Source organism: Pogona vitticeps, chromosome 3 (genome assembly GCF_051106095.1).
Source record: "Pogona vitticeps strain Pit_001003342236 chromosome 3, PviZW2.1, whole genome shotgun sequence".
NCBI lineage: Eukaryota > Metazoa > Chordata > Lepidosauria > Squamata > Agamidae > Pogona > Pogona vitticeps.
This window is the reverse complement of record NC_135785.1, coordinates 49,719,153-49,746,775: the sequence shown is the minus strand read 5'-3', so window position 1 is coordinate 49,746,775 and position 27,623 is coordinate 49,719,153. Positions and strand designations below refer to the sequence as shown.

The following is a 27,623-nucleotide window of genomic DNA, read 5'->3' as shown; positions in this document are numbered from 1 at the left end:
GTTGAGTCCAGTATCTGGAGAGGGACAGTCTTCCCTGCTCTGCTTTTTGGTTACTGAGGCAAGGAGGAAAGTTTAAGTGGATATGCATAACAAGAGCCAAATACCAAAACATGAAGTAAAACCTGGATGAAGTTAATCCCTTTGAATCATAATATAAATCAACCATAACTTTCTTTACTTGGTTGGAAACACTGGATCTACAGCTTGGAAACGGGGATGAGCACTGCACCCTAGAATCAGACACGACTGGACAATTGTCAAGGGGAACCTTTACCTTGAACTATACAAACAGTATATATACCTCTTGCACTGAAATATTCACATATCTTACACTTCATTTTTGTTGTTTTTTATATATATATATATATAAAAACAACAAAAGTGAAGTGTAAGGTATGTGAATATTTCACTGCAAGAGGTTTATATGCAGATTTTACATACAGTTCTGTTGATGACAGGAATGCCAATACTTTTATAAATTGTTTATAGCCCACAGCCAGTACTGTGGGCAACTCACAACTACATTCATAAAACTGCAACTCAGTTTAAAGCTTTACTCATGAATAGCAATGAAAAAAAGTATTAATTTCCCTTTACATGCTATAATAAAGGGCTTTTTGTTTGTACAGTACTTTAGAGCAAGAGTGAGCGTAGTACAGCCCACGGACTATATGCATCCTTCTTGAGGATATTGTTACAATCCTCAGGGCCACCCCAGAGCTCCTGTAAAAGAAATTCCAAACATTATTTTGGCCAAAAACAGTGATAGGAGCCTATTTACATTTCTGAAACCTTTAGGAATGATGGTTTACATCTTCACAAATTGCCTAAGACATTCCCCCCACACACACACAAAAACCCCACCCTATATAAAGATGAGGAGTCACCATTTGGACACTCATTAATCCATTTCCAGGTCTGCTGTAGTCCACAAGGAGAACCCTTATTACCCATCTGTGCATTAGATACTCCTTTTTTGTGGTCTCTGTAGTCTTGTAGTATACTGAATATTTTAATAGGTTGCTGTTTTAACTGCCATTATCATAACTAATGGTAAAAAAAAACAGAAACAAATAGTGTACATTTCAGTTGACGAAATTATTGAGGTAGATACGACTTACCACATTGATCAGGAGGAAAAATGTGTGAAAATAAAAAGGTAAGTGCATAATAAAAATTGGGTGACTGGGGAACAAAGAAAGCGAAAAGGGAATAAGAAGACCCACCCTTTCACACACAGGATATTAGTAAGATCTGGAAGCAGTGAAGGGATATTTAGGCTGCAAAGGCTTTCAAGAGTGGTTGTTGTGGGTTTTTCGGGCTTCTTGGCCGTGTTCTGAAGGTGGTTTTTCATAACGTTTCGCCAGTCTCTGTGGCTGGCATCTTCAGAGGACAGCAAACTGTGCTGTCCTCTGAAGATGCCGGCCACAGAGACTGGCGAAACGTTAGGAAAAACCACCTTCAGAACACGGCTAAGAAGCCCGAAAAACCCACCACAACCATTAGATCCCGGCCGTGAAAGCCTTCGCTTTCAAGAGTGTTTGAGCAAGGCAGGGACATCGAAGAGGACTTTATCCTTAAGTACAGTGGTGCCTCACACAACGATTGCATCATACAACGATGAATTCACACAGCGATGGGTTTTTTTGAGGAATTTCCCCCATCGTTTAACGATGTTCTCTATGGGGAAATTTCACTTAACGATGTCCCTTTTTGCTCATTTAAAAGTGTCTTAAAATGTTTGAAACCTGTTTTAAATGCGTGGATTCCATAGTGCACCTTGTGAAACATGTGCAAACTTAATTCGGTTTTGTTCTGAGTCTTCATTAATTTTTGGTGATTTTTTTTATTTTCCCCATTTAAATCAATTGAATGGACAGTTCAATGCATTTAAATAGGGAAAACAAAAAAATCACCAAAAATTAAGGACGACTCAGAACACCACCAAATTAAGTTTGCATAGGGTTCAGGAGGTGGGCTAACGATTGCAAGCATTTAAAACCTGTTCCAAACATTGTAAGACACTTAAAAATGAGCGGAAATGGACATTGGAAAAGACTTCAAAAGCACTGAAGCCGGCTTCAGTGCTTTTGAAGCTCTTCCGTTTTCGCTCATTTTTAAGGGTCTTACAATGTTTGGAACAGGTTTTAAATGCTTGCAATCGTTAGCCCACCTCCTGAACCCTATGCAAACTTAATTTGGTGTTGTTCTGAGTCGTCCTTACTTTTTAGTGATTTTTTGAATTTTCTCTCATTGGAATGTATTGAACTTTCCGTCCAATGCATTCCAATGAGAGAAAATTCAAAAAATCACCAAAAATTAAAGACGACTCAGAACAGCACCAAATTAAGTTTGCATAGGGTTCAGGAGGTGGGCTAACGATTGCAAGCATTTAAAACCTGTTCCAAACATTGTAAGGCACTTTTAAATGAGCGAAAACAGACATTGGAAAGGGCTCTTTGATCTCCGTTTTCCTGCTTTTGAAGCTCTTTCCGATGTCTGTTTTCGCTCATTTAAAAGTGCCTTACAATGTTCGGAACAGGTTTTAAATGCTTGCAATCGTTAGCCCACCTCCTGAACCCTATGCAAACTTAATTTGGTGCTGTTCTGAGTCGTCTTTAATTTTTTGTGATTTTTTGAATTTTCTCTCATTGGAATGCATTGGATGGAAAGTTCAATACATTCCAATGAGAGAAAATTCAAAAAATCACTAAAAATTAAGGACGACTCAGAACAACATCAAATTAAGTTTGCATAGGGTTCAGGAGGTGGGCTAACGATTGCAAGCATTTAAAACCTGTTCCAAACACTGTACGGCACTTTTACAGGAGCGAAAAAGGACTTCGCAAAGCCATTGAAATGTATTGAGTCGGCTTCAATACATTCCAATGGAGGAAACATTGTTTCACTCAACGATGTTTCCTATGGGTTTTTTCACTTAAAAGACGGCAATCTGTTCCAATTGGAACGGATTAACTGGTTTTCAATTCATTCCTATGGGAAATGGTGTTTCACAGAACGATGTTTCACACAACGTTGATTTTTTTGGAACCAATTAACGTCGTTGTGTGAGGCACCACTGTACCTTAACTACTCATCCAGGAATGAAGTGTATTTTGCAATGCTGCTTTAATTACATAAGCTTTGATTTTCATGTCTTTTAGCATTTTTAGTTGAAGCTTTATTGTAAATTTCTTTTCTTGCTGACTTTTATTCCAGAAATATTGAAGCAAACGTCATCATGGCCACAGAGATTGGCTCACCACCACGGTTTTTCCATATGCCGAGGTTTCAGCACCAGGCTCCTCGGCAACTATTCTATAAGAGACCAGATTTTGCTCAGCAACAAGCAATGCAGCAGCTCACCTTTGATGGAAAACGCATGAGAAAAGCTGTGAACCGAAAAACTATAGATTATAATCCTTCTGTAATAAAATATTTAGAGGTATGTTGAGTATCTGTTGCACCTATATCCGTAGTTTATTTAATGTTAGAGGTTAAAGATCAGCTTTGTAATATAATGCTAGCTTGAAATAATAATAGCATGGAATAGTAGAGGGGTTCTGTTACCAGTTCTGAGTCATTCTCACAAACTGCGTACAAAAATTTCACATTAAAAATGCATGAAGGCAAATGTATGCTTTTTTTCAGTCCCTGAAGCACTAATAAGCACAGCATCATCTTTTATCCCAGATATGCTAAAGGTGAGAATGCCTCACACAGTTGGCTACCCAGGTTCCTACCAGTGATAGACTAGTTCTTTCCCTTCACTGCTAAGACAAGTAAGACTGACTTATAGAGCAGTGGTTCCCAGCCTTGGGTAACTCAGGTGTTCTTGGACTGCAACACTCAGAAACCCCAGCCAGTATAGCTGGTGCTGAGGGCTTCTGGGAGTTGCAGTCCAAGACCACCTTGGTTACCCAAGGCTGGAAACCATTGCTGCAGAGCCAGATGTAGTGTTCTAATCTCCACATAATGGCAGGAAGGTTTAGCAAGCCAAACAGACAATTTCATACTCCTCCATTTCACTGTTCTTGTACTTTATTTTAGGGGAGAATAGGCTTCCTTGAAATTTTGGGGATTTGATTGCCTCTTGCCCAGCCAAACCCAAAAGAATATTTCTAGCTGTAAGTGTAAGAATGGATCTGATTTCTCCTAAGCCTTGGTAAAATTAGTTTTGGTTTGGCTAATGAACCTAAGGTGAAAGTTATGAATGATTGCTGGCTAGGGAAACAGAACTCAAGCTCCAGCTTTGTACTACTTGAAAAAAAGAGAGTTACCCACTATTTTTTGTAGGCTTCAAATATTTCATAGAAAATGGAATGTGCCCTCTAAGATAAACAATGTTCTATTGCCTTTTCCCCATCCAGAACAGAGTATGGCAAAGAGACCAACGGGATATGCGGGCAATACAGCCTGATGGAGGTTATTATAATGATGTAAGTGTACATTTTCATTTGTCTTCTGAAGCGCTGGACAATAAAGCATTCCTCCTAAAGGTTGAAGGATTTCAAATAAGTTCAATTTGCTATAAACTATTTGTTTCAAAGAAACTGAAATTTGCAAGTGTACCTGAAACAAGAGAATAATACTTGAATTCCTTTAGTCACTTTCTAGTGAGCCCACTGATTTTTATACTCCTGGAATTGGATTACAAAATCTTACTATCTCAGTAAAAGGTACTTTGGCTCATGAGTATATACAGTGGACCCTTGACTTACAGACGGCTTGACTTACAGACTTTTTGATTTACAGAATTCTCTGGCCGCAAAATTTAGGTTTGACTTGCAGACTGAGATTTGACTTACAGACCAGAAAAAAACCAAAATGGAACAAAAACGGCCTGTTACGGGATTAGTCGGTTTTCAATGCACTGTAGGTCAATGGAGACTTGACTTACAGACTTTTTGACTTGAGAACCGCCTTCCAATACGGATTAAGTTCTCAAGTCAAGACCCCACTGTAGCTGGGAATCTCAATCTTGTGCCCCTTTGAAAAGCTGTTCCTGGATGATTCAGTTTATTCCCTGCAACAGCATTCAAGCATATGAGGGCAAGTAGGAGGAAGGGACTGGCAGCATGTAGAACCCCTTGTGCAAGCAGAAGTGTCTCCTTTTTCAGAGCAGAACTTTTAAACTCAAGCCTTCTATAATTATGGGCAACTTCTGGAGGGTTAGGGGTTTGCCCTTCCTTGAACCCTGGAGAGCTGCAAAACCCCTCTGATGCACTCTCCTTCGCCATTTTGTAACAAATTGTTTTTGCAGGGGTCATGAAGAGACCAGCAGCCCTATGCAACCCATGGGATCACTTTGCCTACCCATGCCCTCTTTATAATAGTTTCCAGTACGATGTTTAGTGTGGTCAAAGGACTGTGTGTGTTTTCTGTACCAGAGCTAACTTTGTTTGGCTTGCATTTTCAAGAACAAAAGTTTGCAAACTTAAATTATTTTTATTTTTGTTAAGTGCAAGGTCACCTTTTTTGTCTTCTAGCTGGTCCCACCTATAGGAATGTTGAACAATCCTATGAATGCTGTGACAACAAAATTTGTTAGGACATCGACTAATAAAGTGAAATGTCCAGTTTTCGTTGTTAGGGTAAGTAAGGATCTGGATTCACTGGTATCATTCCACTGGTGAAAGTAGTTCCTTCAGTTGATATGGGAGTACGTAGAATTATCCTTTTTTCCTTTGTAACACCTTATGCACCCTCACAATTGTTCTGGGTAGTGGTTATTGGGTGGAGCAGATATAAGGGTGGTACAGAAAGCTACAGATGAAAAAACTCTTGTATTATCAGAGGTATGTTAGTGCAACATTGGATTTAAACCAGGGGTGTCCAACCTTTCACCTTCCCTGGGCCACATTAGAAGATGAAAATTTGGTTTGGGCTGCACATACATTTGGTTTGGGCTGCATGGGGGGTCATCCCTAGCCATCCTCCGCAGCCCCACTCCAAGTGCACTTACCGGCAGCTGCGATCTCAGACAGCAGAGGCTGCCAGCTTCGACTCCGGTGGCTTTATGGGGCCGGGAGGGGCTCCACCTATTGACGGGGACAGCGCGATGCAGTCACGCAGCCCCGCTGTCCCCTCCCCTCCCATTCCTTCCTTCCCTCTCTCCCCCTCTACTGTTGTGACATGCCCCGGCCACATTCCGGCCGCAAGCGCTGGCAGTGTAACTTGAAACTTTGGAATTTCTTTTAAAATAAAAAATTGCACTGGGCCGCATTACGAGCTGACCTGGGCCGCATGCGGCCCTCGGGCTGCGGGTTGGACAAGCCTGATTTAAACCATTATGGCATTATGTCACATGCCTTTGTTATTGTATAGAGGTAGAGATAAAAGACATCCAGCAGTATTCTTTATACTTTAAAACCCAATTAAAAACATGGCTGTTTATTCAGGCCTTCCCTCCAGCCAACTCTTGATTTTTTCTTACTTTTCCTTTTTATTTTTACTGCTGTTCTTGTTTGATTATTATGTATTTGTCTATGTTTTATTATTTGATTTTATATTTGGAAGCCGCCTAGAGTGGTCCGGTGGGCCAGATAGGCGGGGTATAAATTAAATAAATAATAATAATAATAATAATAATAATAATAATAATAAATAAATAAATAAATAAATAAATAAATATTCTGAATCAGTGGGAGTAGAACTTGAAACTTAAAATAAAGAAGAGGGTATATAGATAATTTCAATTTTATGTTAGAAAGAAACCAAGCAGATCTGCAAAATACAGCTTAGCTGATTAAGTCTTGCAGTGAACTCTTCAGAGTAATTGAGTTACTGTTATGTGTTCTAATATAATTTGTGTTTGCTCTTACAGTGGACTCCTGAAGGGAGGCGCCTAGTTACTGGGGCATCTAGTGGAGAGTTCACCTTATGGAATGGGCTTACTTTCAACTTTGAAACAATATTACAGGTAAATTTATATAAATGTTGTGTGGTTGCCTATACTTTTAGTATTGGTTAGTTTTGTTACCATTTAGTTGGATGGAGAACAAATACAGAAAGTGGGAGCTATTTCAGGTTTTATGTTTTTATTCTTTTGAAATATTTTTAGCCCGCCTTTCTTTTTAAAAGGACCCAAGGCAGCTTACATTATTAAAAATACACTATTTAAAAGTTAAAAACAGTAAGTATAAAATGTTCAAAAAGAATTAAACAAGTATTATATTTAAAACGGTAAATAAAATCAATACTAAAAACATATTTAAAAGTAACAGAGCACAGCAATCCATTTAAAAAATCATGCTCAGACAGCCAGTCACTAAGGAAAAGCCTGCCTGAAGAGAAAAGTCTTTGCCTGCTTGCAGAAGGACAACAAATAAGGGACCAGTCTAGCTTCCCATGGAATGGAGTTCCAGAGTCTGAGAGCAGCAACAGTGAAGGCCCTCTCCCATATTTCCATTAGGCATGCCTGTGAGAATGGTGGGACTGAGAGGAAGGCCTTCCCTGATTATTTCAGTGCCCAGGCATGTTTATAGAGGTAGATGGTGCACTAGTTTTAACTGTGCAAAGACACTCCTGGCCACTGTTGAAACCTGAGCATCCACACTCTGAGATGAATCCAGGAGCACACATAAGCTGTGCACCTGTTTTTTCAGAGAGAGTGTGATCCCATCCACCACAGGCTGAATCCATGTTCCTTGATCTGCCTTTCAAATGACCATGAACACCTCTCTCTTGTCTGTATTTTCAGTTTATTCACTCTCACCCAGTCCATTACTGACACCAGACACTGATCTAGAACCGAAGTAGCTTCCTCAGATTTAGAAGGAAAGTTGGATGTCATCCATGTACTGGTGACACCAAACCCAAAAACTCTGGACAACCTCTCCTAGTAGTTTCACATAAATGCTAAATAGCATAGCGAACAAAACAGAATCCTGAGAGACACTACAGGCCAATGGCCAGGGTGTTGAACAGAAGTTCCCCAGCACTACCCTCTGGGTTCTCCCCTCCAGAAAGGACCAGAGCCACTGTAAAACACTGTCTCCAAGTTGTAGCCCAAGAAGGATACCATGGTTGATGGTATGAGATGCCACTGAGAAGTCTAGCAGAACTAACAGGCTCACACTTCCCATGTCCAGTATTTTGTTTGAATACAGTTGAGATTTTGGGAAAGTCATTTAAATTTTGCTATTTTCTCCCAGATAAAAGTCTGCCTTTGTTTCTACTTAAAGAGTAGGTAGTGATAATAAAAATGCTATTGTGAATTAAATGCAAACAGTGCTAATACTTGTTGAATTGAATATAATAGTCTCTATTGAAAAATGGTATAGATTCTTATATATTGCATACTTCTCTTTTTTTAAAATAGCATTTTCTAAAAATAAAAATAAAAATTTAATGTTGGCAAGATGGTTCTGTTTGAGATCACTTGAACATATTTTCTTTCCTCTTTGATTTTTCAGGCTCATGACAGTCCAGTAAGGGCTATGACTTGGTCACATAATGATATGTGGATGTTAACAGCAGACCATGGGGGATACGTGAAATACTGGCAGTCCAATATGAACAACGTCAAGATGTTCCAGGCTCATAAGGAGGCGATTAGAGAGGCCAGGTTTATACACAATATACCATTTTCTGTAGTTCCTATTTCAATGGTTAGACTGTTCTCTAAGTGTATTCTGGGTGCAGAAATGCATGGGTATCAGATTCTAGGAATTGCTCTGCAACATATAAATATATATTCTTTTATTTCTACAATTTCATGGATCTTCTCGCATTTCTCTGAAAGAGTGTTGTCCCAGTATTCGCCTCTGCAATATATTAGAGATGTATTTGCCTGCCACATTTTGCACTGGTATTGGTTTCTCTTATATATGGTAACAATGTGTATCAGTTTTTTCTTTTTTAATGCTCTCTGTGTAAGATGACAATTTCATTCTAAATAAAGAATTCAGTCTTTAATAATATAACTGAATAAAATATAATCCAGCAATAAAGCAGCTGCATAGTTCTCACAACATTAAAAAAAACCTACATAAAGTGAAGAACTGCTTGACTTGGTTAGGCCAAGATGTTCAGTAGCATGAAGGACCCATACAGATTTTCATATCCATGTAATGGGTTCTTTAAGTTTGGAATCCAAAGCTGACAAGACAACTTCAGGACATCTTCCTGTTTCACTGTCAACATGCTATTTGTGGAAATGTATGCTTAATATAAAAAGAGAAGTGATTTCCTTCCGGAGATGTGTGTGAAGAATGTTTAGAGTCTAAGCAGACATGTAAATAAAGGAAATTTATTTTATTAAAATGTCCCTGAAGAGGAGCCACAGGAGCAAACTTAATCAACAGCAGTGTTCCTTGAGGTTTCGTGCTCGTTGTGGAAGAAGATACACTACTACAGAAGCGTTGTCCTTGGAGTTTGACATAATTTTTTCTTAATTCAGGCTTTCCTGACAAAGGAAGATGCAATTGTATTTAGGTGTACACTAACATAGCTATGGATCTCTTCTTCTCACACAGAAATTTTAAAGGGGCTGCTTTAGAAGCTAAACAGATCTCTTCCTTTGTCTTCACTGCATCAGAAAAGAACTGGCCACCCAACCATACCTGATACTCCAATATAGTTCCTTTAGTGACATATTTTGTGTCTAAGCTTCACAGATTGAGAAACTTCTTCCATGGCTATCATATTTCACAAGAGTGGCAAATCTTCTCAGTACCCACTTTGGGATATGTAGACAATACATAATTGTTTAAACAAAACAGAACAAAACAAAACAAAACAAGAGAAGTAATCAAGTACTTGTAGCTGTTTTCCCCTTCTGTTGTTACAAGGTGTCTTGTGGATGAAGAAGAAATATATGTAGAACTAGCTCTTCCAGAAATGCTTTTTCTGTACATCTTTCAAAAGCATGAGATGCATGCTTTTGTCAGTTTTCACTTTCTGTGCAAAGACTACATAGAAATTACAGTTTCAGTCAGTCACTGAATGCGGCAAAGTGTGAGTTCTGCAAAGCCATCTCTATTTGCTTGGGAAACAAAATGCAGAAATAAATACTTTGCTCTGTGGAAATACATAGCAGAACTCTGAGTCATGTGAAAGAACTCAGTCATGAAAACAGGATGAAGTATAACTTTCCAGGCACAATACATTCAGATGTTTCCATCCATATATTAACACTCAAACAAAATGTTGCCGTGTCTGAGAAGTTTAGATGATCTGTTAAATGCTGACTTCTTTCCCCTGCTGTGTGTCTTCATGTAACAGTTTCTCACCCACGGATAATAAATTTGCTACATGCTCTGATGACGGCACTGTTAGAATCTGGGACTTTCTACGTTGTCATGAGGAAAGAATTCTTCGAGGTATGTGTACAAAAAAGTACTAATTGGGAAATGACAAAGGTGAAAATTTTTTTATAATTGTCCATGTAAAAGGAGAACAAACTTCTCTCCATCCATTCCTTAATTCATGCATTGTATGACAAAGATTTAAGGACTTTTTTCTTGTTACTCTTTACAACTTGTTTAAATGGCTTTTAGTATTGGATTTGTGTGTACTATTATTATTCCTTACTCCTAGCATTATTGAAATGTTCTGTCGAGGAAGAAAAGCTAAAAGCCTAGTCTCACACTCTCATTTCAGTTTACAGTGTCTGTAATAAGTTACTCCAGAAAAATTACTCAAGGAGAAATGGAGTGTTTCCCCTTAAATAATAATATGTTAGCTATATTCCTTTTCATTTGATTGCCTTTTGAAGCTATCAGATTATAACAGCTAAATGCAAAGTACAGTTTTTCAGCAAGTACATATCACTTAAACACAGCAGACTTGGAATCCTTTCACTTTCTGCAGCCTCTACATATTTTTAAAGATTACAGTGCTGTTTCTTATTGATTGGGACCACTATATTATTATTTAGGGAACAAGTTGCAAGTTTTTGCTTACAGCAAGGAGTTAAATGTTTATTTTCCCCAAAGAAATAAAGTTGTTAGAACATATGTACATTTAGAATTCTATGGATGTAGAACATATGCAGAATGAAAAGTTCCAGGATTACAGTGACACTGCTTTCATTTTATTTTCTTACCTCATGGTATGTTAGCCTATATTCATCTTATAGGGAAATGTATTTTAAGCAGCCCCTTCATGGATTGCTGCCTTGTCGTGGCAAAGGGGCTTGAGTAATTCAGAGAAGCTATGGGCTATGCCGTGCAGGGCACCCAAGACGGACAGGTCATAGTGGAGGGTTCTGACTAAACGCTGGAGCAGGAACTGGCAAGCCACCCCAGTATCTGGAGCAGGAACTGGCAAGCCACCCCAGTATCTTTGCCAAGAAAACTCAATGAACAGAAACAAAAGGCTAAAAGATATGACGCTGGAAGATGGGCCCCTCGGGTCGGAAGGCATCCAACATGCTACTGAGGAAGAGCGGAGGACAAGGACAAGTAGTTCCAGAGTTAATGAAGCGGTTGGGCCAAAGCTGAAAGAATGCTCAGCTGCAGATGCGCCTGGAAGTGAAAGGAAAGTCCGATGTTGCACAGAAAAACACTGCATAGGAACCTGGAATGTAAGATCTATGAACCTTGGTAAGCTGGATGTGGTCAAACAGGAGATGGCAAGAATAAATATTGACATTCTGGGCATCAGTGAAATGGATGGGAATGGGCGAATTCAATTCAGACGATTATCATATCTACTATTGTGGGCAAAAATTCCGTAGAAGAAATGGACTAGCCCTCATAGTCAACAAAAGACTGGGAAAAGCTGTACTGAGATACAGTCTCAAAAATAATAGAATCATTTAAATACGAATCCAAGGCAGACCTTTCAACATCACAATAATCCAAGTTTATGCACTAACCACCCATGCTGAAGAGGCTGAAAATGACTGATTCCATGAAGACTTGCAACACCTTCTAGAACTGACACCAACGAAACGTTCTTCTCATTATAGGGGATTGGAATGCCAAAGTAGGGAGTCAAGAGATAAAAGGAACAACAGGTAAGTTTGCCCTTGGAGTTCAAACCGAAGCAGGGCAATGGCTAATAGAGTTTTGTCAAGAGAACAAGCTGGTAATCACAAACACTCTTTGCCAACTACACAAGAGGTGACTCTACAAATGGACATCACCAGGTGGGCAGTACCAAAATCAGATGGATTATGTTCTGTGCAGCCAAAGATGGAGAAGCTCTATACAGTCAGCAAAAACAAGACGTGGAGTTGATTGTGGCTCTGATCATCAGCTTCCTATAGCAAAATCCAAGCTTAAACTGAAGAGAGTAGGAAAAACCACTGGGCTACTCAGGTATAATCTAAACCAAATCCCTTATGAATACCCAGTGGAAGTGAAGAACAGATTTAAGGAACTCGATTTGGTGAACAGAGTGCCTAAAGAACTATGGATGGAGGCTCATTACATTGTACACGAGGCAGCAACAAAAATCATCCCAAGGAAAAGGAAATGCAAGAAAACAAAGTGGCTGTCCAACAAGGCCTTACAAATAGCAGAGAAGAGAAGAGAAAAAAATGCAAGGGAGATGGGGAAGTTACAGAAAATTGAACACAGACTTCTAAAGAATAGCAAGGAGAGATAAGAGGGCCTTCTTAAATGAACAGTGCAAAGAAATAGAGGAAAATAATAGAAAGGGAAAAAATCAGAGATCTGTTCAAGAAAATTGGAGCTATTAAAGGAACCTTTTGTCCAAAGGTGGACATGATAAAGGGCAAAAATGGTAGGGACCTTAAAGAAGCAGAAGACATCAAGAAGAGGTGGCAAGAATACACAGAGGAATTATACCAGAAAGATCTGGATGTCCCGGACAACCCAGATAGTACGGTTGCTGACCTTGAGCAAGAGTGGAGAGTGAAGTCAAGTGGGCCTTAGAAAGCTTGTCTAACAACAAGGCCAGTGGAGGTGATGGCATTCTAGTTGAACTATTTAAATCTTAAAAGATGATGCTGTTAAGGTCCTACACTCAATATGTCAGCAAGTTTGGAAAACCCAGCAGTGGCCAGAAGATTTGAAAAGATCAGTCTACATCCCAGTCCCAAAGAAGAGCAGTGCCAAAGAATTCTCCAACTACCATACAGTTACACTCATTTCACACACCAGCAAGTTTATGCTCAAGATCCTACAAGGCAGGCTTCAGCAGTATGTGGACCAAGAACTCCCAGAAGTACAAGCTGGATTTCGAAGGGGCAGATGAACTAGAAACCAAATTGCTAACATGTGCTGGATTATGGAGAAAGCAAGAGAATTCCAGAAACACATCTACTTCTGCTTCATTGACAGGGAGTACGACAAGGCTGTATATTGTCTCCCTGCTTATTTAACTTATATGTAGAATACATCATGTTGGATGAATCCCAAACTGGAATTAAGATTGCCAGAAGAAATATCAACAACCTCAGATGTGCAGATGATACCACTCTGATGGCAGAAAGTGAGGAGGAATTAAAGAACATCTTTATGAAAGTGAAGGAGGAGAGCGCAAAAAATTGTCTGAACCTCAATATCAATAAAACTAAGATCATGGCCACTTGTCCCATCACCTCCTGGCAAGTAGAAGGGGAAGATATGGAGGCAGTGACAGATTTTACTTTCTTGGTCTCCATGATCACTACAGATGGTGACAGCAGCCACAAAATTAAAAGATGGCTGCTTCTTGGGAGGAAAGCGATGACAAACCTAGACAGCATCTAAAAAAGCAGAGACATCACCTTGCCGACAAAGGTCCACATCGTCGTAGCTATGGTTTTTCCAGTAGTGATGTTTGGAAGTGAGAGCTGGACCATAAAGAAGGCTGACTGCCAAAGAATTGATGCTTTTCAATTGTGGTGCTGGAAGAGATTCTTGAGAGTCCCTGGACTGCAAAGAGAAAAGACCTATCCATTTTGAAGGAAATCAACCCTGAGTGCTCACTGGAAGGACAGATCCTGAAGCTGAGGCTTCAATACTTTGGCCATCTCCTGAGAAGAGAAGACTCCCTGGAAAAGACCCTGATGTTGGGAAAGTGTGAAGGCAAGAGGCGAAGGGGACAACAGAGGACGAGATGGTTGGACAGTGTCATTGGAGCTACCAACAGAATTTGATCAAACTCCAGGAGGCAGTGGAAGACAAGAGGGCCTGGCGTGTTCTGGTCCATGGGGTCATGAAGAGTCAGACACGACTAAACAACTAAACAAGAACAAAATTTTAAGCAGATCCCCAACTTCAGTGTTAAAGCTTGGGTTGACATTAATATAGAAGCTAAACATCAGCAAACATCTGGAGATTATCACATTTCAGCAAGTAACAAATCTTTCTTTTGTTCTCCATTTGAGTCTGTATTCATCATCATTTAATAGTTCTGAACAGAGGAGTGCTAATCTCTAAATAGGGCTTCCAGAAAGTGTTCCTGTAATTTTCAGAAAATGCCGATTATTTCCAAGAAATTCCTTTTTTTGTAAATTGTTTATGCCCCATGAAGCTTCCGATGTCTTTGGTTCCCGAGCTGTCAAATTATTCTCACACACTTTAAACACTTAATTTTGTATCATTTTTGTAGGCCATGAATACACTACATTTTTAAAGTATGACACAGAAGCAAAGGGCATGTCTGTGTTAAATTAATTGAATTACAGTCAACAAAACAATGCTTAAAAACTTCAGAAACGGTATATACAAGAACTTACACCAATATGCTTCCTTCTCTTTTTTTGAGTTTGAGGTTATATTTATTACAAATTAGATATAAAAATCTCTTATCTAAGAGCTTGTTCCTGTGCATGTTCTCTTATAAGTAGGTCATACTGATACAAGTGGGAGTTAATAAAGAAATATCTATAAAATGAAGCCTAAAGTGTCTTGTTCCTCCAATCATACACGGATTTTTGCTGATTCCCCCATCCATTGGCAGCCCGGTGTATCAGATTCCCAGTAGAGTTTTTACCCACATCAGAATATTGGAAAGAGGGAGGGGATGGTGGCTGCATGGGAAAGGGCATTAAGAAAAGTAGTTATGATCAAAATTATTAGAGAATTGGCTATTTTTTTTCTTTCCTTTAGAAACTGAACATAAAGCCATTAGGTGGAAATATAAAATTGCCTTAAAATGATATAGAAAAGTTATTTTAAGTAGTCTGATGATGATGAAAATATCACAGTCGTATTATTATAGTGTAAAAATTCCTTTGAGTGCATCAGTGTTTGTTCCCATGTAGATGACCATAGAGATGGCAGTGTTCATATAGCAGTTCTATTTACAAGGTATTAATAGTTAATTCTTGTGTAGCACAGTAGTTTGGAGCACTTGGCTTTGGGAACAAGGACTATTATTTGAATCTCCATTGTGCCTCCTTAGGAGAGGAGCCATCTATAATTATGCAGAGCAAATGTGGCTGATGAATTTACATGCCCTACTACTTACGCAACCTTGGGAAATTTCATAATTCCAGAGTGCCACCAAAAGGAGGGACTGCTAAACCACTTCTGAGTTCTTTATAGTAATTATGTACTGTCAAGTCCATTCTGATCTATGCCACTGCTTTCTAGGATTTGCTAGTTATAGCATTCCCTTATTTTGAGAGTATTGTGGGATTGCACAGCTTACCTAAGACTACACAGTCTGGTTCTTCTATTAGGAGGCGTAATGGGGGGTCAAGCTCCTGACCTTTGGTTTCACAGCTGGTACCCAGTCTACTTAGCTCTCCAGCCAAGACCTTTATACTGTACTTAGAAAAATATACCCCAGAGGATCGATGGGACATAATTATTGTCAGTATCCTTGGTTGTTACTGTCTAGTGACCCACAACATTGAGGTGCTGTCCTCACTGTTTGATAATCAAGCAGAAGGCAGATTTGCAGATAAGCAAATTCTGATTTAAATGGACTATAGATTAGAATTAGTACCATAAAAGCCAGTACAGTGGTGCCTCGCTTAACAATGTTAATTGGTTCCATTAAAAAAATCGTTATGTGAAAACATCGTTAAGTGAAACACCATTTCCCATAGGAATGCATTGAAAACCGGTTAATCCGTTCCAATTGGAACAGATTAATGCTTGCAATTATTAGCCCACCTCCTGAAACCTATGCAAACTTAATTTGGTGTTGTTCTGAGTCTTCGTTAATTTTTGGTGATTTTTTTCTCTCTCTCATTGAAAAGCATTGGACCGTCCATCCAATGCTTTTCAATGAGAGAAAAAAAATCACCAAAAATTAACGAAGACTCAGAACAACACCAAATTAAGTTTGCATAGGTTTCAGGAGGTGGGCTAACAATTGCAAGCATTTAAAACAGGCTTCAAACAGTTTAAGACACTTTTACAGGAGCGAAAAGGGAGATCGGAAAGAGCTTTAAAAGGGAAACGGAGATCAAAGAGCCCTTTCCGACCTCCCTTTTCGCTCCTGTAAAAGTGTCTTAAACTGTTTGAAGCCTGTTTTAAATGCTTGCAATCGTTAGCCCACCTCCTGAAACCTATGCAAACTTAATTTGGTGTTGTTCTGAGTCTTCGTTAATTTTTGTTGATTTTTTTTCTCATTTAAATGCATTGGACGGACAGTTCAATAGAGTTCAATGAGGGAAAAACAAAAAATCACCAAAAATTAACGACGACTCAGAACAACACCAAATTAAGGTTGCATAGGGTTCGGGAGGTGGGCTAACTATTGCAAGCATTTAAAACATGTTCCAAACATTGTAAGACACTTAAAAATGATTGAAAACGGAAGAGCTTCAAAAGCACTGAAGCCGGCTTCAGTGCTTTTGAAGTCCTTTCCGATGTCCGTTTTCGCTCATTTTTAAGTGTCTTACAATGTTTGGAACATGTTTTAAATGCTTGCAATCGTTAGCCCACCTCCTGAACCCTATGCAACCTTAATTTGGTGTTGTTCTGAGTCGTCGTTAATTTTTGGTGATTTTTTGTTTTTCCCTCATTGAACTCTATTGAACTGTCCGTCCAATGCATTTAAATGAGAAAAAAAATCACCAAAAATTAACGAAGACTCAGAACAACACCAAATTAAGTTTGCATAGGGTTCAGGAGGTGGGCTAACGATTGCAAGCATTTAAAACAGGTTTCTAACAGTTTAAGACACTTTTACAGGAGCGAAAAAGGGACATCGTTAAGTGAAATTCCCCCATAGAGAACATCGTTAAACGATGGGGGAAATTCCTCAAAGAAACCCATTGCTGTGTGAATTCATCGTTGTATGTAGCAATCATTGTGCGAGGCACTACTGTATTCATAAGCAACAGCAATTGAATTTAACAGAATTTACAGTCTTTTGAGTATTTTTAAGAGTATAGTTTTAGAGTGAGTAGTCAGTGCCCAAACATTCTACAGGGCTCAGCTCTACATAGTTCTTTTCTGCAGACAATGTAATATAGTAGATCCATTTTGCAGTTGTTTTGCCTAATGCTTAAGACATTTACATTCACCATGTTGTCTAAAATATAACAAGAATTTGGAACTATTTACTTTTGAATTAAATGATATAAATAATAGTTTTACAATAAAAGTAAAAAGTAGTTACACAATTTCTTTTTAGGATCAATAACTAACACTTTCTAGTAATTTTCAAGTCTTTTAAAAGGCATTTTAAGGTATTTTAGAAGCAGTTTGATAAGAGTTCTAATGTGGAATACAAGAATTATCTACTAGAGTAGTGGTTCCCAACCTAGGGTAACCCAGGTGTTTTTGGACTCCAATTCACAGAAGCCTTCACCACCGGCTCTGCTGGCTGGGGTTTCTGAGAGTTGTCGTCTGAGAATACCTGAGGTTACCCAAGGGTGGGAACCACTATACTATAGGATAATAGAGAGTTTTTCACTGTATTTTTTTTTTGTTTTATTGATATTGACAGTTTAACGTATTAGTAAAGCATAACACAATAAATTATTCCTTGCTCCAAAGAACAGTAGTGCCAACCTGGCTGCTAAGAAGTAATGAGTAATGCAACAAATTCTCTTTAAAATGTAGCACAGATTTCCTTAGTGTAATCATTTCTCCTCTTGTCAGAATGTAAGTACAGTGGTGCCTCGCTTGACGACGATAATCCGTTCCAGCAAAATCACTGTAGAACAAAATTGTTGTCAAGCAAAAATAAAAAGCCCATTGAAATGCATTGAAAACCGTTCAGTGTGTTCCAATGGGAGAAATACCTCACTGTCCAGCGAAGATCCTCCATAGGGTGGCCATTTTCTGGTGCCTGTAAAGCGAGCAATCAGTCCTAAAACACAGCGGGGAACCATTTTGCACAACGGGCAGCCATTTTGCGACCCACCGATCAGCTGTTTTAAAACCATTGTAATGCGAAGAATTGGTTCTGATCGTCGTAAAGCGGATTTCCCCCATTTAAACATCGTTTTACGATTGCAAAAGCGATTGCAAAAACCTCATCGTTAAGCAGATTCGTCGTGGAGCAGGGTAATAGTTAAGCAGGGCACCACTGTACTGTTTTGTATTATGAGCCTCATGGTGCAGTGGTTAAACTGGAGTATTGCAGCCAAAACTATGTTCACCACCCAAGGTTCAATCCCAGGTAGATGGCTCAAGGTTGACTCAGCCTTCTATCCTTCTGAGGTCAGTAAAATAATTAGTCAGCTCACTGAGCGGGGACAATGTGTAGCCTGCATAATTAACTTGTAAACCATCCAGAGAGTACTTTAAGCGCTATGGGGCAATATATAAGTAGCACACTTTGGTTTGCTTTATTATTCCTTATTAAACAAATTTCCATAACATATAGTATGATCCACTCTTAGGAGCCATGAATTTTTTGCAGTATTCATTCTAATAATTCATGTGTGAAAAACAATACCTTTTCACACTATACTTCGCCAGTCAGATTCCTATAATCTGATTCAAAACCACATAGTTTATCTGCATTGCTGACAATCTGGAGTGCAGAAGTAGGTAACAGATGAGATAGTAAAATTTAAAATGTGGGAACTGACATCACTGTGTATTAAGTTAGGCAAAAGTAGAGTGTTGCTTAATTATATTAAGGATAATCTCTATGAAATCAAAGCTTCAAATTAAAGTATTTCTATTATTACCTGTCTTTGGCAGGCTTTCATTGATTATCTTAAACTCTCCATTAGTTTTATTAATATTTCTTTTATCTATTTCTGATCTTTTCTTTCACCTGTTTTTGTATATGAAACAGACATTATATATTTATGAAAAAATTATGAAAAGAATGCTGTCCTTATATATATCAAATCTTCTAAAATTACTTATTTTTCTTATTTTTTTAATTTGAATCCTTTTTTTTACTCCAACCTTGAAGGTGTATGAGCATTATAAATAGCAGCTTTAAAAACCTGTTCACATGAGTTTTTATAAACAGAGCAGTGGATCTTTGGCCTGGTGATCTGAATGTGCTTAGAAGCCAAGATACGTCAATCAGTAGGAGACAAGTACTGCCTGTATTTGGTTTCCTAGGGAAAATGTACTGTATTGTGATTTATTTGAGGTGATGTGGTGATCAGTAATAGCAGACAAATTTCTTTGAAAGACATCATGCCTGCCACTTCCAATTCACTTTTCATCGCAGGGACATGTAAATGGCACTGAACAGGCCTGCCCTAGAGAGATTCCCAAAATATTGTGCAATATATAGTAGATCCTTGGCAGATACGTCAGTATGGAAAGGGTTAACCACAGGTAGAAAATCTGAAAACAATAGACTTACGAGATATTATACCATGCACATGATTACACTAGTGGACCTAAAGAGATGTTTCCTACAGAATCTACATTTGGGTGGGATCATAAAGAGCAAAAACCAGAGGTTACTCTTACTTACAGTTTCATGTACTGCATGAGTTTGCCTGATAAGTTTGGAAAAAAAATGAACTGTTCCTTATGGGCTCATTCTTCCTTCAGTTCCAAGTACTATGTGAAGTGCTATCCAGGAAAAATTTTACAGGGATGAATACTTTAGATTCTTATTCATATGGAGTAAGAAATCCATTTTGTGGATAAGATACTTTGAATTTGGCATGACTTCAGGCCCATTAGTTGGAATATGAGGCAAGAAAAGTTCAGCTGGATTGGAGTAAGCGTGTTTTAGAACAGAGACTGAGTGATCCATTATAAATTATTTGGTGGTTTATAAAGTTGTGAGTGATTGTGTAGCGTAACACTCTTCAGCCAGCACTTCACTTTGCCACATATTCCTTTCTTGTGCCAACTGGCATGAAGACTCTGGCTTATGCTAAATCAAAGTTCCTTGCTATATCCAAATCAAGGAACTCTGGCTGTATTTATTTATTTATTTATTTATTTATTTATTTATTTATTTATTTATTTATTTATTTATTTATTTATTTATTTATTTATACCCCACCTATCTGGCCTAAAAGGCCACTCTAGGCAGCTTAATGCTCATGAACAACCCAGAAAAAATAAGATCTGTATTAATATATGTAATGAGAACTGAAATAAGCAATTCACAGGCTGCACAACTAAATGCAGTGACCCTAAGGGAAACCAGGAGGGAGAGACGAGAAACTGGGCCTTCTTGGTGGTGGCACCTCACCTCTAGAATGAATTAACACCAGAAATTCACCTGCCCCCCTCCCTGATGTCTTTCAAGAAGCTTTTAAAAACATTCCTGTTTCATCAGTTTTTTCAAAATCTGCGTCCTTAAAAACTTTGAGATCATCAGCCTTTTTATATAAATACTGTCTATTTTAATTTTGTTTTAGATGTTTGTTTTGAGGGTTTTTTAAAATACAATTTGATGTTTATGGTGATGTTTATGTTTTTATGTTATTGCTATAGCTTGTGAACCACCTAGTGATCGTTGGTCAGATGGGCAGCATAAAAATCGAATTAATGAATGAATGCATGCATGCATGCATGCTCTGGAAATAAACCCATAAGTTGGGATATGTGCAAGGGATTCTTAGGAGGGTAGTTATTCAGCTTTCCAAATAGTCCCAAATGTTTGATTAGCCAGAGGGAAAAACAGTTTGTTTAATCAGTCAGTAAACAGACATATCTTTTGATTATCTGTTTAATTATATAGACATAAATGCAGTTGGGTTACTGATAATTGTCTTAATCACAGATGTTTAAGTATTCTTAAACTGTGTATTTTTGAAAGCTTTCACAGCCAGGATCCAATGGTTGTTGTAGGTTTTTCGGGCTGTTCCAGAACATGGAGAAACAACCCGAAAAACCGACAACTATCCTTAAACTATTGAACATTCCAAAGAGATGCTATCAAAAATTAATGTTATCTGCAATGAAACAAGAGACAGTGCTGGAAGATGAGACTCTCAGATCAGAAAACATTCAATCAGCTACTGGACAAGTAGCACTGTCATTAATGATGCAACTAGATTAAAGCCGCTCAGAGTGGTATAGATTTACCAGATGAGCGGGATATAAATCAAATAAATAAATAAATAAATAAATAAATTAAAGACAAAGGGACATCTAGTGGTTGAAGTGCTAAGATGTGAAAGAAAAGACTGATGTTCCACAGCACACACAATTTGAGTATGGAATGTTAGAAGTATGAATCCAGGTAGACCGGAATCCATAAAGCAAAAAATGGAATGTATATTGGAGTGCTTGGTGTCAGTGAAATAAAATGAACTGAAATTGAACATTTCAGTAAGACAATCTTAAAAGTGTTTTCTGCTGAAAATGACAAGCTCAGAAGAAATGGAGTGGTTCTACTACTGAGGCAAGATGTAGCACAGGTAGATAGGAGCTATAATACAGGATCTGACTGAGTAATATCAATCAAACTTCTGGGAAAATCTAGAAACATAACCATCATTCAAGTCTATGTTCCAACTACTGATACTGAAGAAGATGAAATTGAAAGCTTTATACAAGCATCCAGGAAGAAATTGATCACTACCTAAAACTAGACAGGATAACAATCATAGGTGACTGGAGAACAAAAATAGAAAACAAACCAGAACCAAATGTCATTGGAAAGTTTGGTCTAGGGGGTCAGAAACAAAGCAGAGCAGCAAGTCTTAAGAATTCTGTGAAGCTGGCAATCTGTTTATCACATACTGTATATGCAAGCAGATAGTAACTACCGTGTGGATATCACCAGATGGCCAATAGGGAAATCAAATAGACTATATAATTAGAAGGAGAAGATGGAGAAGCTGTATTTCTCTCTGCCAAAACAAAACCAGGAGAAGATTGGGATTGATCATGAACCTTAATAGCAGATATTAGAGTAAAGCTCAAGAACTGCACTAATAGTGCCAAAATATAATTGAAACAACATTTCTGATGAATTTAGAGTCGCATAACAGATTTGCATTACTAAGCTCAATTTACACTGAATCAGAAGAACTGTGCATTGAAATCAACCTTATTATTAAGGAACAATGCAAAACGACAAATCCTGTAGTAAAAAGAAAAGAAAAACCTAGATGGATGGAAACTCTTAACATTATAAAAGACAAGCAAGACACAAAAGTAAAAGGTAACAGAAATAGGGTCAGAACCCTGAATGCATTTTTACCAACTATCATACAACAACAAAGAGAACTATAACAACAATCAGTGCAAAGAAATAGAAAACAAGAAAAAGGGGAAAATGAGATCTTTTGCAGAAGATCAAAGAAATCAAAGGGAAATCCACGTCTAAATTAGGAATGCTAAAAGAATAACAAGGAAGCACACTGTCTGACCAGAAGAAAATAATGAGGAAGTGGAGACAGTATCTCTCTTCAGAAGAGATAAAGGAATGATAGATTCCTTTGAAGAGGTATCCCATGATGAAGAACTGTAGTTCTAGAAAGTGAAGTGAAAGCTGCTTTGAAAGCACTATGAAGAAATAAATCACCAGGAGTAGAGAGAATACCAGTATGGAATAACATTATTTCAAACCACAGAGTCAGGCTGTCAAAATCCTAACAAGAATATGCCAACAAATATAGAAAACAAAACAGTGCCCATAGCCTGGAAACATTCAACATACATTTCAGTCTGTAAGAAAGGAGATGCCAAAGAGTGTAGTAACTATAGGACGGTTGTTTTGATTTCTCATGTAAGCAAAGTGATGCTCAAGATATTGCAACAAAGGCTTTTATTTTATATGGAATGCGAAATGCCTGATATTCAAGTTGGATTCTGAAAAGGAAGAGGCACTCAAGATCATATTGCAGATATCTGCTAGCTAGTGGCGCACACCAAGAATTTCAGAAGATTAGTGTATGCTAAATTTATAGACTACAACAATACCTTTGACTTTGAGGATCATGAGAAGCTATGGGTACTGAAAATATGGATGTGCCTCAGCATTTTATTATACTGTGACTGAAAGAAGAAATTGTACTAAGAAGCTACTGTGATGATAGAATGGTTTCCTATAAGCATAGGTTTGGATTTTATTCCCCTTATCTGTTCAATCTTTATGCAGAACATTTATTGGAAGCAAAACTAGATTCAGGAGGAATGAAAATTGGTGGAAGAAACATCAATAATTTAACATATGCAGATGACACCATCTTAATGGCAGAAAGCAGCAATGACTTGAAATAGTTTTAGTGAAAGTGAAAGAAATGCCAAAGAACTGCAATTGAAAATTAATTACACAAAATAATGCTTACAGAAGAACCAGACAACTTTAATGTCTACAGTGAAGAAATTTAAATAGTAAAAGATTTTGTATACCTTGGTTCAATCATCAGTCCAAATAAAGACTGCAGCCAAGATATCAGAAGACTGAGACCAGGAAGGGTAGTAACAAAGGAATTAGAAAAGATTATCAAGTGTAAGGTTATGTCACTGGAGACCAAGGCCAGGTTCACACGCACTATAGTATTCCCAATCACCATGTACGGGTGTAAAAACTGAACAGCGAAAAAGGCTGTCAGGGGGAAAAATGATTCATTTGAAATATGGTGCTGGAGTTCCAAATAGAGTAGTTCTAGAATGAGCTGGAATTTTTAGCATGTATACATTATTGAAACAGCGACGTCTACATTAGCTTGGGCATGTCGTGAGAATGGCTGATGGTTGGATTCCAAAAGATCTCCTGTATGGAGAATTAGTGCAGGGAAATCACCCCAGAGGGAGACCACAGCTGCCATACAAGGATATCTGCAAGCGGGATCTGAAGGGCTTAGGAATGGACCTCAGCAGATGGGAAATGTTGACATCTGGGGGTTCAGCTTGGAGGCAGGCAGTGCATCATGACCTCTCCCATTTTGAAGAGACCCTTGTCCAGCAACTGAGGCAAAGAGGCAGTCCCGAAACCAGCAAAATCAAGGAGCTGGACAGGGGACAGATTGTATTTGTCTTCAGTGTCGAAGGGATTGTCACTCTCGAATTGGCCTTCTCAGCCATACTAGACGCTGTTCCAAATCCTCTGTTCAGAGCATGTTACCATTGTCTCTTGAGATTGAAGGATGCCTAATCTAAGGTGCTGGAGGAAAGCCTTGTGGATACTCTCGACTGCCAGAAAGACAAGTGAGACCTATAGCAAATCAAGCCTGAACTGTCTCTGGAGAGAAAAATGAAGAAACTGAGGCTGTCCAACTTTAGGCATATCATGAAAAGGCAAGATTCTCTGCAAAGACAATAATTCTTGGAAAAATTGAAGGCAGCAGGAAAAGTGGAAGACTAAATTTTAAATAGATTTCCTCCCTAAAGGAAACCACAGTCTTGAGTTTACAAGAGCTTCGTGGGATTGTTGAACAGAGGACATTTTTTATATCACTCATTTATAGAGTGGCCATAAGTCGGAGACAGATTGACAGCACATAACAATACAACTTGATGCAGAGAGTAACTTTTTATTTTTCATATACTGTACACATTAAAATGTCAGTAAGGTTCAATATTAGGCACTAATAATTAGCCTGTAAGAGATAAAGAGTATAATGTATTCCAACTAATAATTGTGTGCTGTGAAGTTGTTTCTGAGTTATGTCGACCCTTTCCAATATTTCCTAGGTAGAGGATTACACAGACATGGATTGCCATTCTCTTTTTCTGGGGGTCCACTTGGTCACTGCAGCTTGCCCATGACTATACAGGGTGGCACTTCTCAGAGGAAACACAGTCAAGAATAGAACTCCCTACCTCTGTCTGTACAGCCAAGTACCTGAATCACTGAGTTTTCCAGCCAGCTTTCTACGTACAGTAACTGCATTTTGTGCTGTATGAAAGTTGGAAGAGCAGCCATGTTTTTTCAATGGCTGACATAAAACCAATGGACAATACCTGTAATCAGGACATTTTTAAAGAGAGGTTTGAAATGTCCTGATTGTAGAGTTAAATGTACCCCTGCTCAGTTCCTGTCCAACTAATGAATATAAAGAATTGACTCTCCATATTGATGGAGTACAGAGACAGCACAATCATACAATTGGCAATTTGTTTGTAACTGCTAAACATTTTGTATAAGAAAGAGAATACTTCTTCCAAACTTGCCTTTTTAGGGGTGCATAGGGGGAAGAATATTGCTGTAGATTAGAAGAAGCTAATATAGGAAACAGTTTTAGACTTCCCCTGTTGTGTTTTCTTTATTGTTGCTATTTCAATTTTATGTTTGATGCCTTTTTCAATATCCCTTATCTTCAGGGATAAGATTCTTACATTGTCTTTGGGTTGTACATGTTGTTAAGCTGCCTGCTGCTTGTTAGTCTACATGGCTTGAGATGTTCATGAACATTTTTATTTCTCAGGATGAAATGGTAAACAAAAGATAAATGAACTAATATTGTTACATCAGAAAACAATGCAGAAGGATGGCCAGTCTAAATTTCCATTGGCTGAAATCCATTGTGAAAGTAAATCTCAACTAGACGGCCCATTTGAATCAGTGGAATTTACAGAGGAGTGTTTTAGCAAATCTCCAGTGATTCAGCAGGCCTACCCTGGTATCATGTACTATGCTAAACAACAAAATTTCAGTCATAGAGTATTGAGACTGACATCAGCTTTCTCGAGCAAGAAATGGAAACAGAAATGGAAATCATGTGGCCCCCCAAGGCCTCACACCTCCTGAGGGGAAGAACCAATTTCTAGCATTTTCTAGGTATAGAGTGCTCAGAAGTGGCTTCTCATTTCCTTCTTCTGGGGGTACCAAGGATTGTTGCCCAAGGCTGCACAGGCTGGCTTTTTTCTTGGAATTAAAATGGGAAATCAAATTTCCAACCTCTGGCTCCTCAACCAGATACCTATCTCACTGAGCTATGGTAATATATAATACTGTAACTGAAAATGCTCTGGAGGGTAGCAAAAGTTCACCAGAGAGTGAGTGGCTTTGCTTTATATCTAAGGAAAGCAAAGAGATAAACCTTGGAAAATCATGTGTTGATTTCATAAATTGGAAGGAATGACTTTTTTCCTGAACATGCAGCCATTTACTTTCCCTTTGTACAAGTGACAGATAACAGAGCAAGGTTTTCATCGGAACCTATCAACAGCAGTCAAAATTCTGTTGTGCTGCTCTGCATGAGCAACGCAAAGCTGAGGAAACGGACCTGAAACTCACAGTAGGGTGCAAGTGCAATTCACAAAACACTTCTGTGTGCATGCTGTACAATGGTTCCGAAAGGAACCACATGACCAAGTGCGCAATTGAATTCTGTGATTCATGTTGCCTGCACACTTACAAAGGTGTAACTGTGGTAAGTGAAGATGAAGAGGATTACAGCGTTTGGCTAGTAACTTCAGAAAAGCCAAGATATGGCATTGGACTATCTTGGCTTATTCAGAAGCTGATGGTTCTAGTTTTCCAGCTTGCTCAAGACAGGAAACTGCTGCTGAGTAGTCATTTTGGTTCGATTGCTTATGGTGTAACAGGATGAGCAAAGAGGCTTTGTGTATAAGCAAAAGTCATTTGGTATCTCAGTTTTTTAAGCAGAATTATGATTGTCTGAACACTGCCTCTGTATCCTAACAAGTGAAAGGATATTGAATAACTTGCAGTGAGGCTCTTATTTAAAGGAATTGTCATCAGTCTTATACAAATGTAAATTAAGTAATGGCCTAAAGAAGATGACTTGTAAAAGCATTCTGCAAAACAGCTCAGAACATGGTCCTTTATTACAAATTTAAATTCGTTCCTTTGTCTTTTACCCCAAACCCCCAGAATGGTTAAAAGAACGCAAACATGTCTACAAATTTTGAAAACTGAATTGTATTCTCGAAGGCTTTCACGGCCAGGATACAATGATTGTTGTAGGTTTTTCGGGCTGTCTGGCCGTGTTCTTGAGGTTTTTCTTCCTGATGCTGACCGTATGTGACCCCCAAGCAGTCAGCATCAGAAAGAAAAACCTCAAGAATACGGCTGGACAGCCTGACAAACCTACAACCAAATGAATTGTTGTTGTTTTTAATTTGGCTAATCCCTACCTGTAATGCAGTTTTTAATGAATTTGAGTATGAGGCTCAGTATTAATCGTAACATAGGAAGAAACAACTTTTACATTAACTGTCTAGAACAGTGGTTCTTAACGTGGGCGATAATGCCCCCCAGGGGGCGATTTCATTTTTCAGGGGGGCGGTGGAATGAAAAGGGGCGGCGTGGGGGCGCTGGAGCAGAAGGGGGCGGTAGGGGGCGCTGGAGCAAGCCAAACCTGTGAAGATGGCTGCAGCCTTTTTACAGTGTGCATGAATATATATTTTCCTCCAATTTTAATTTAGTTTCAGACTTTTTGTCTTGAAATTTTTAGT

The 27,623-nt window shown here is 38.5% G+C and overlaps 1 protein-coding gene across 2 annotated transcripts in view; it reads left to right on the top strand.

The window, feature by feature from the left end:
• Nucleotides 1–27,623, top strand: part of WDR33 (WD repeat domain 33) — a 77,773-nt gene that overhangs the window by 10,366 nt on the left and 39,784 nt on the right. For both annotated transcript variants that reach the window (XM_020787496.3, XM_072995767.2), the window contains exons 2-7: nt 3,220–3,445; nt 4,371–4,439; nt 5,490–5,594; nt 6,827–6,922; nt 8,418–8,569; nt 10,228–10,325. In XM_020787496.3, coding sequence (XP_020643155.1) covers nt 3,242–3,445; nt 4,371–4,439; nt 5,490–5,594; nt 6,827–6,922; nt 8,418–8,569; nt 10,228–10,325 — 724 coding nt within the window. In that variant the 5' untranslated portion in view covers nt 3,220–3,241. The remainder of the gene's footprint in view (nt 1–3,219; nt 3,446–4,370; nt 4,440–5,489; nt 5,595–6,826; nt 6,923–8,417; nt 8,570–10,227; nt 10,326–27,623) is intronic.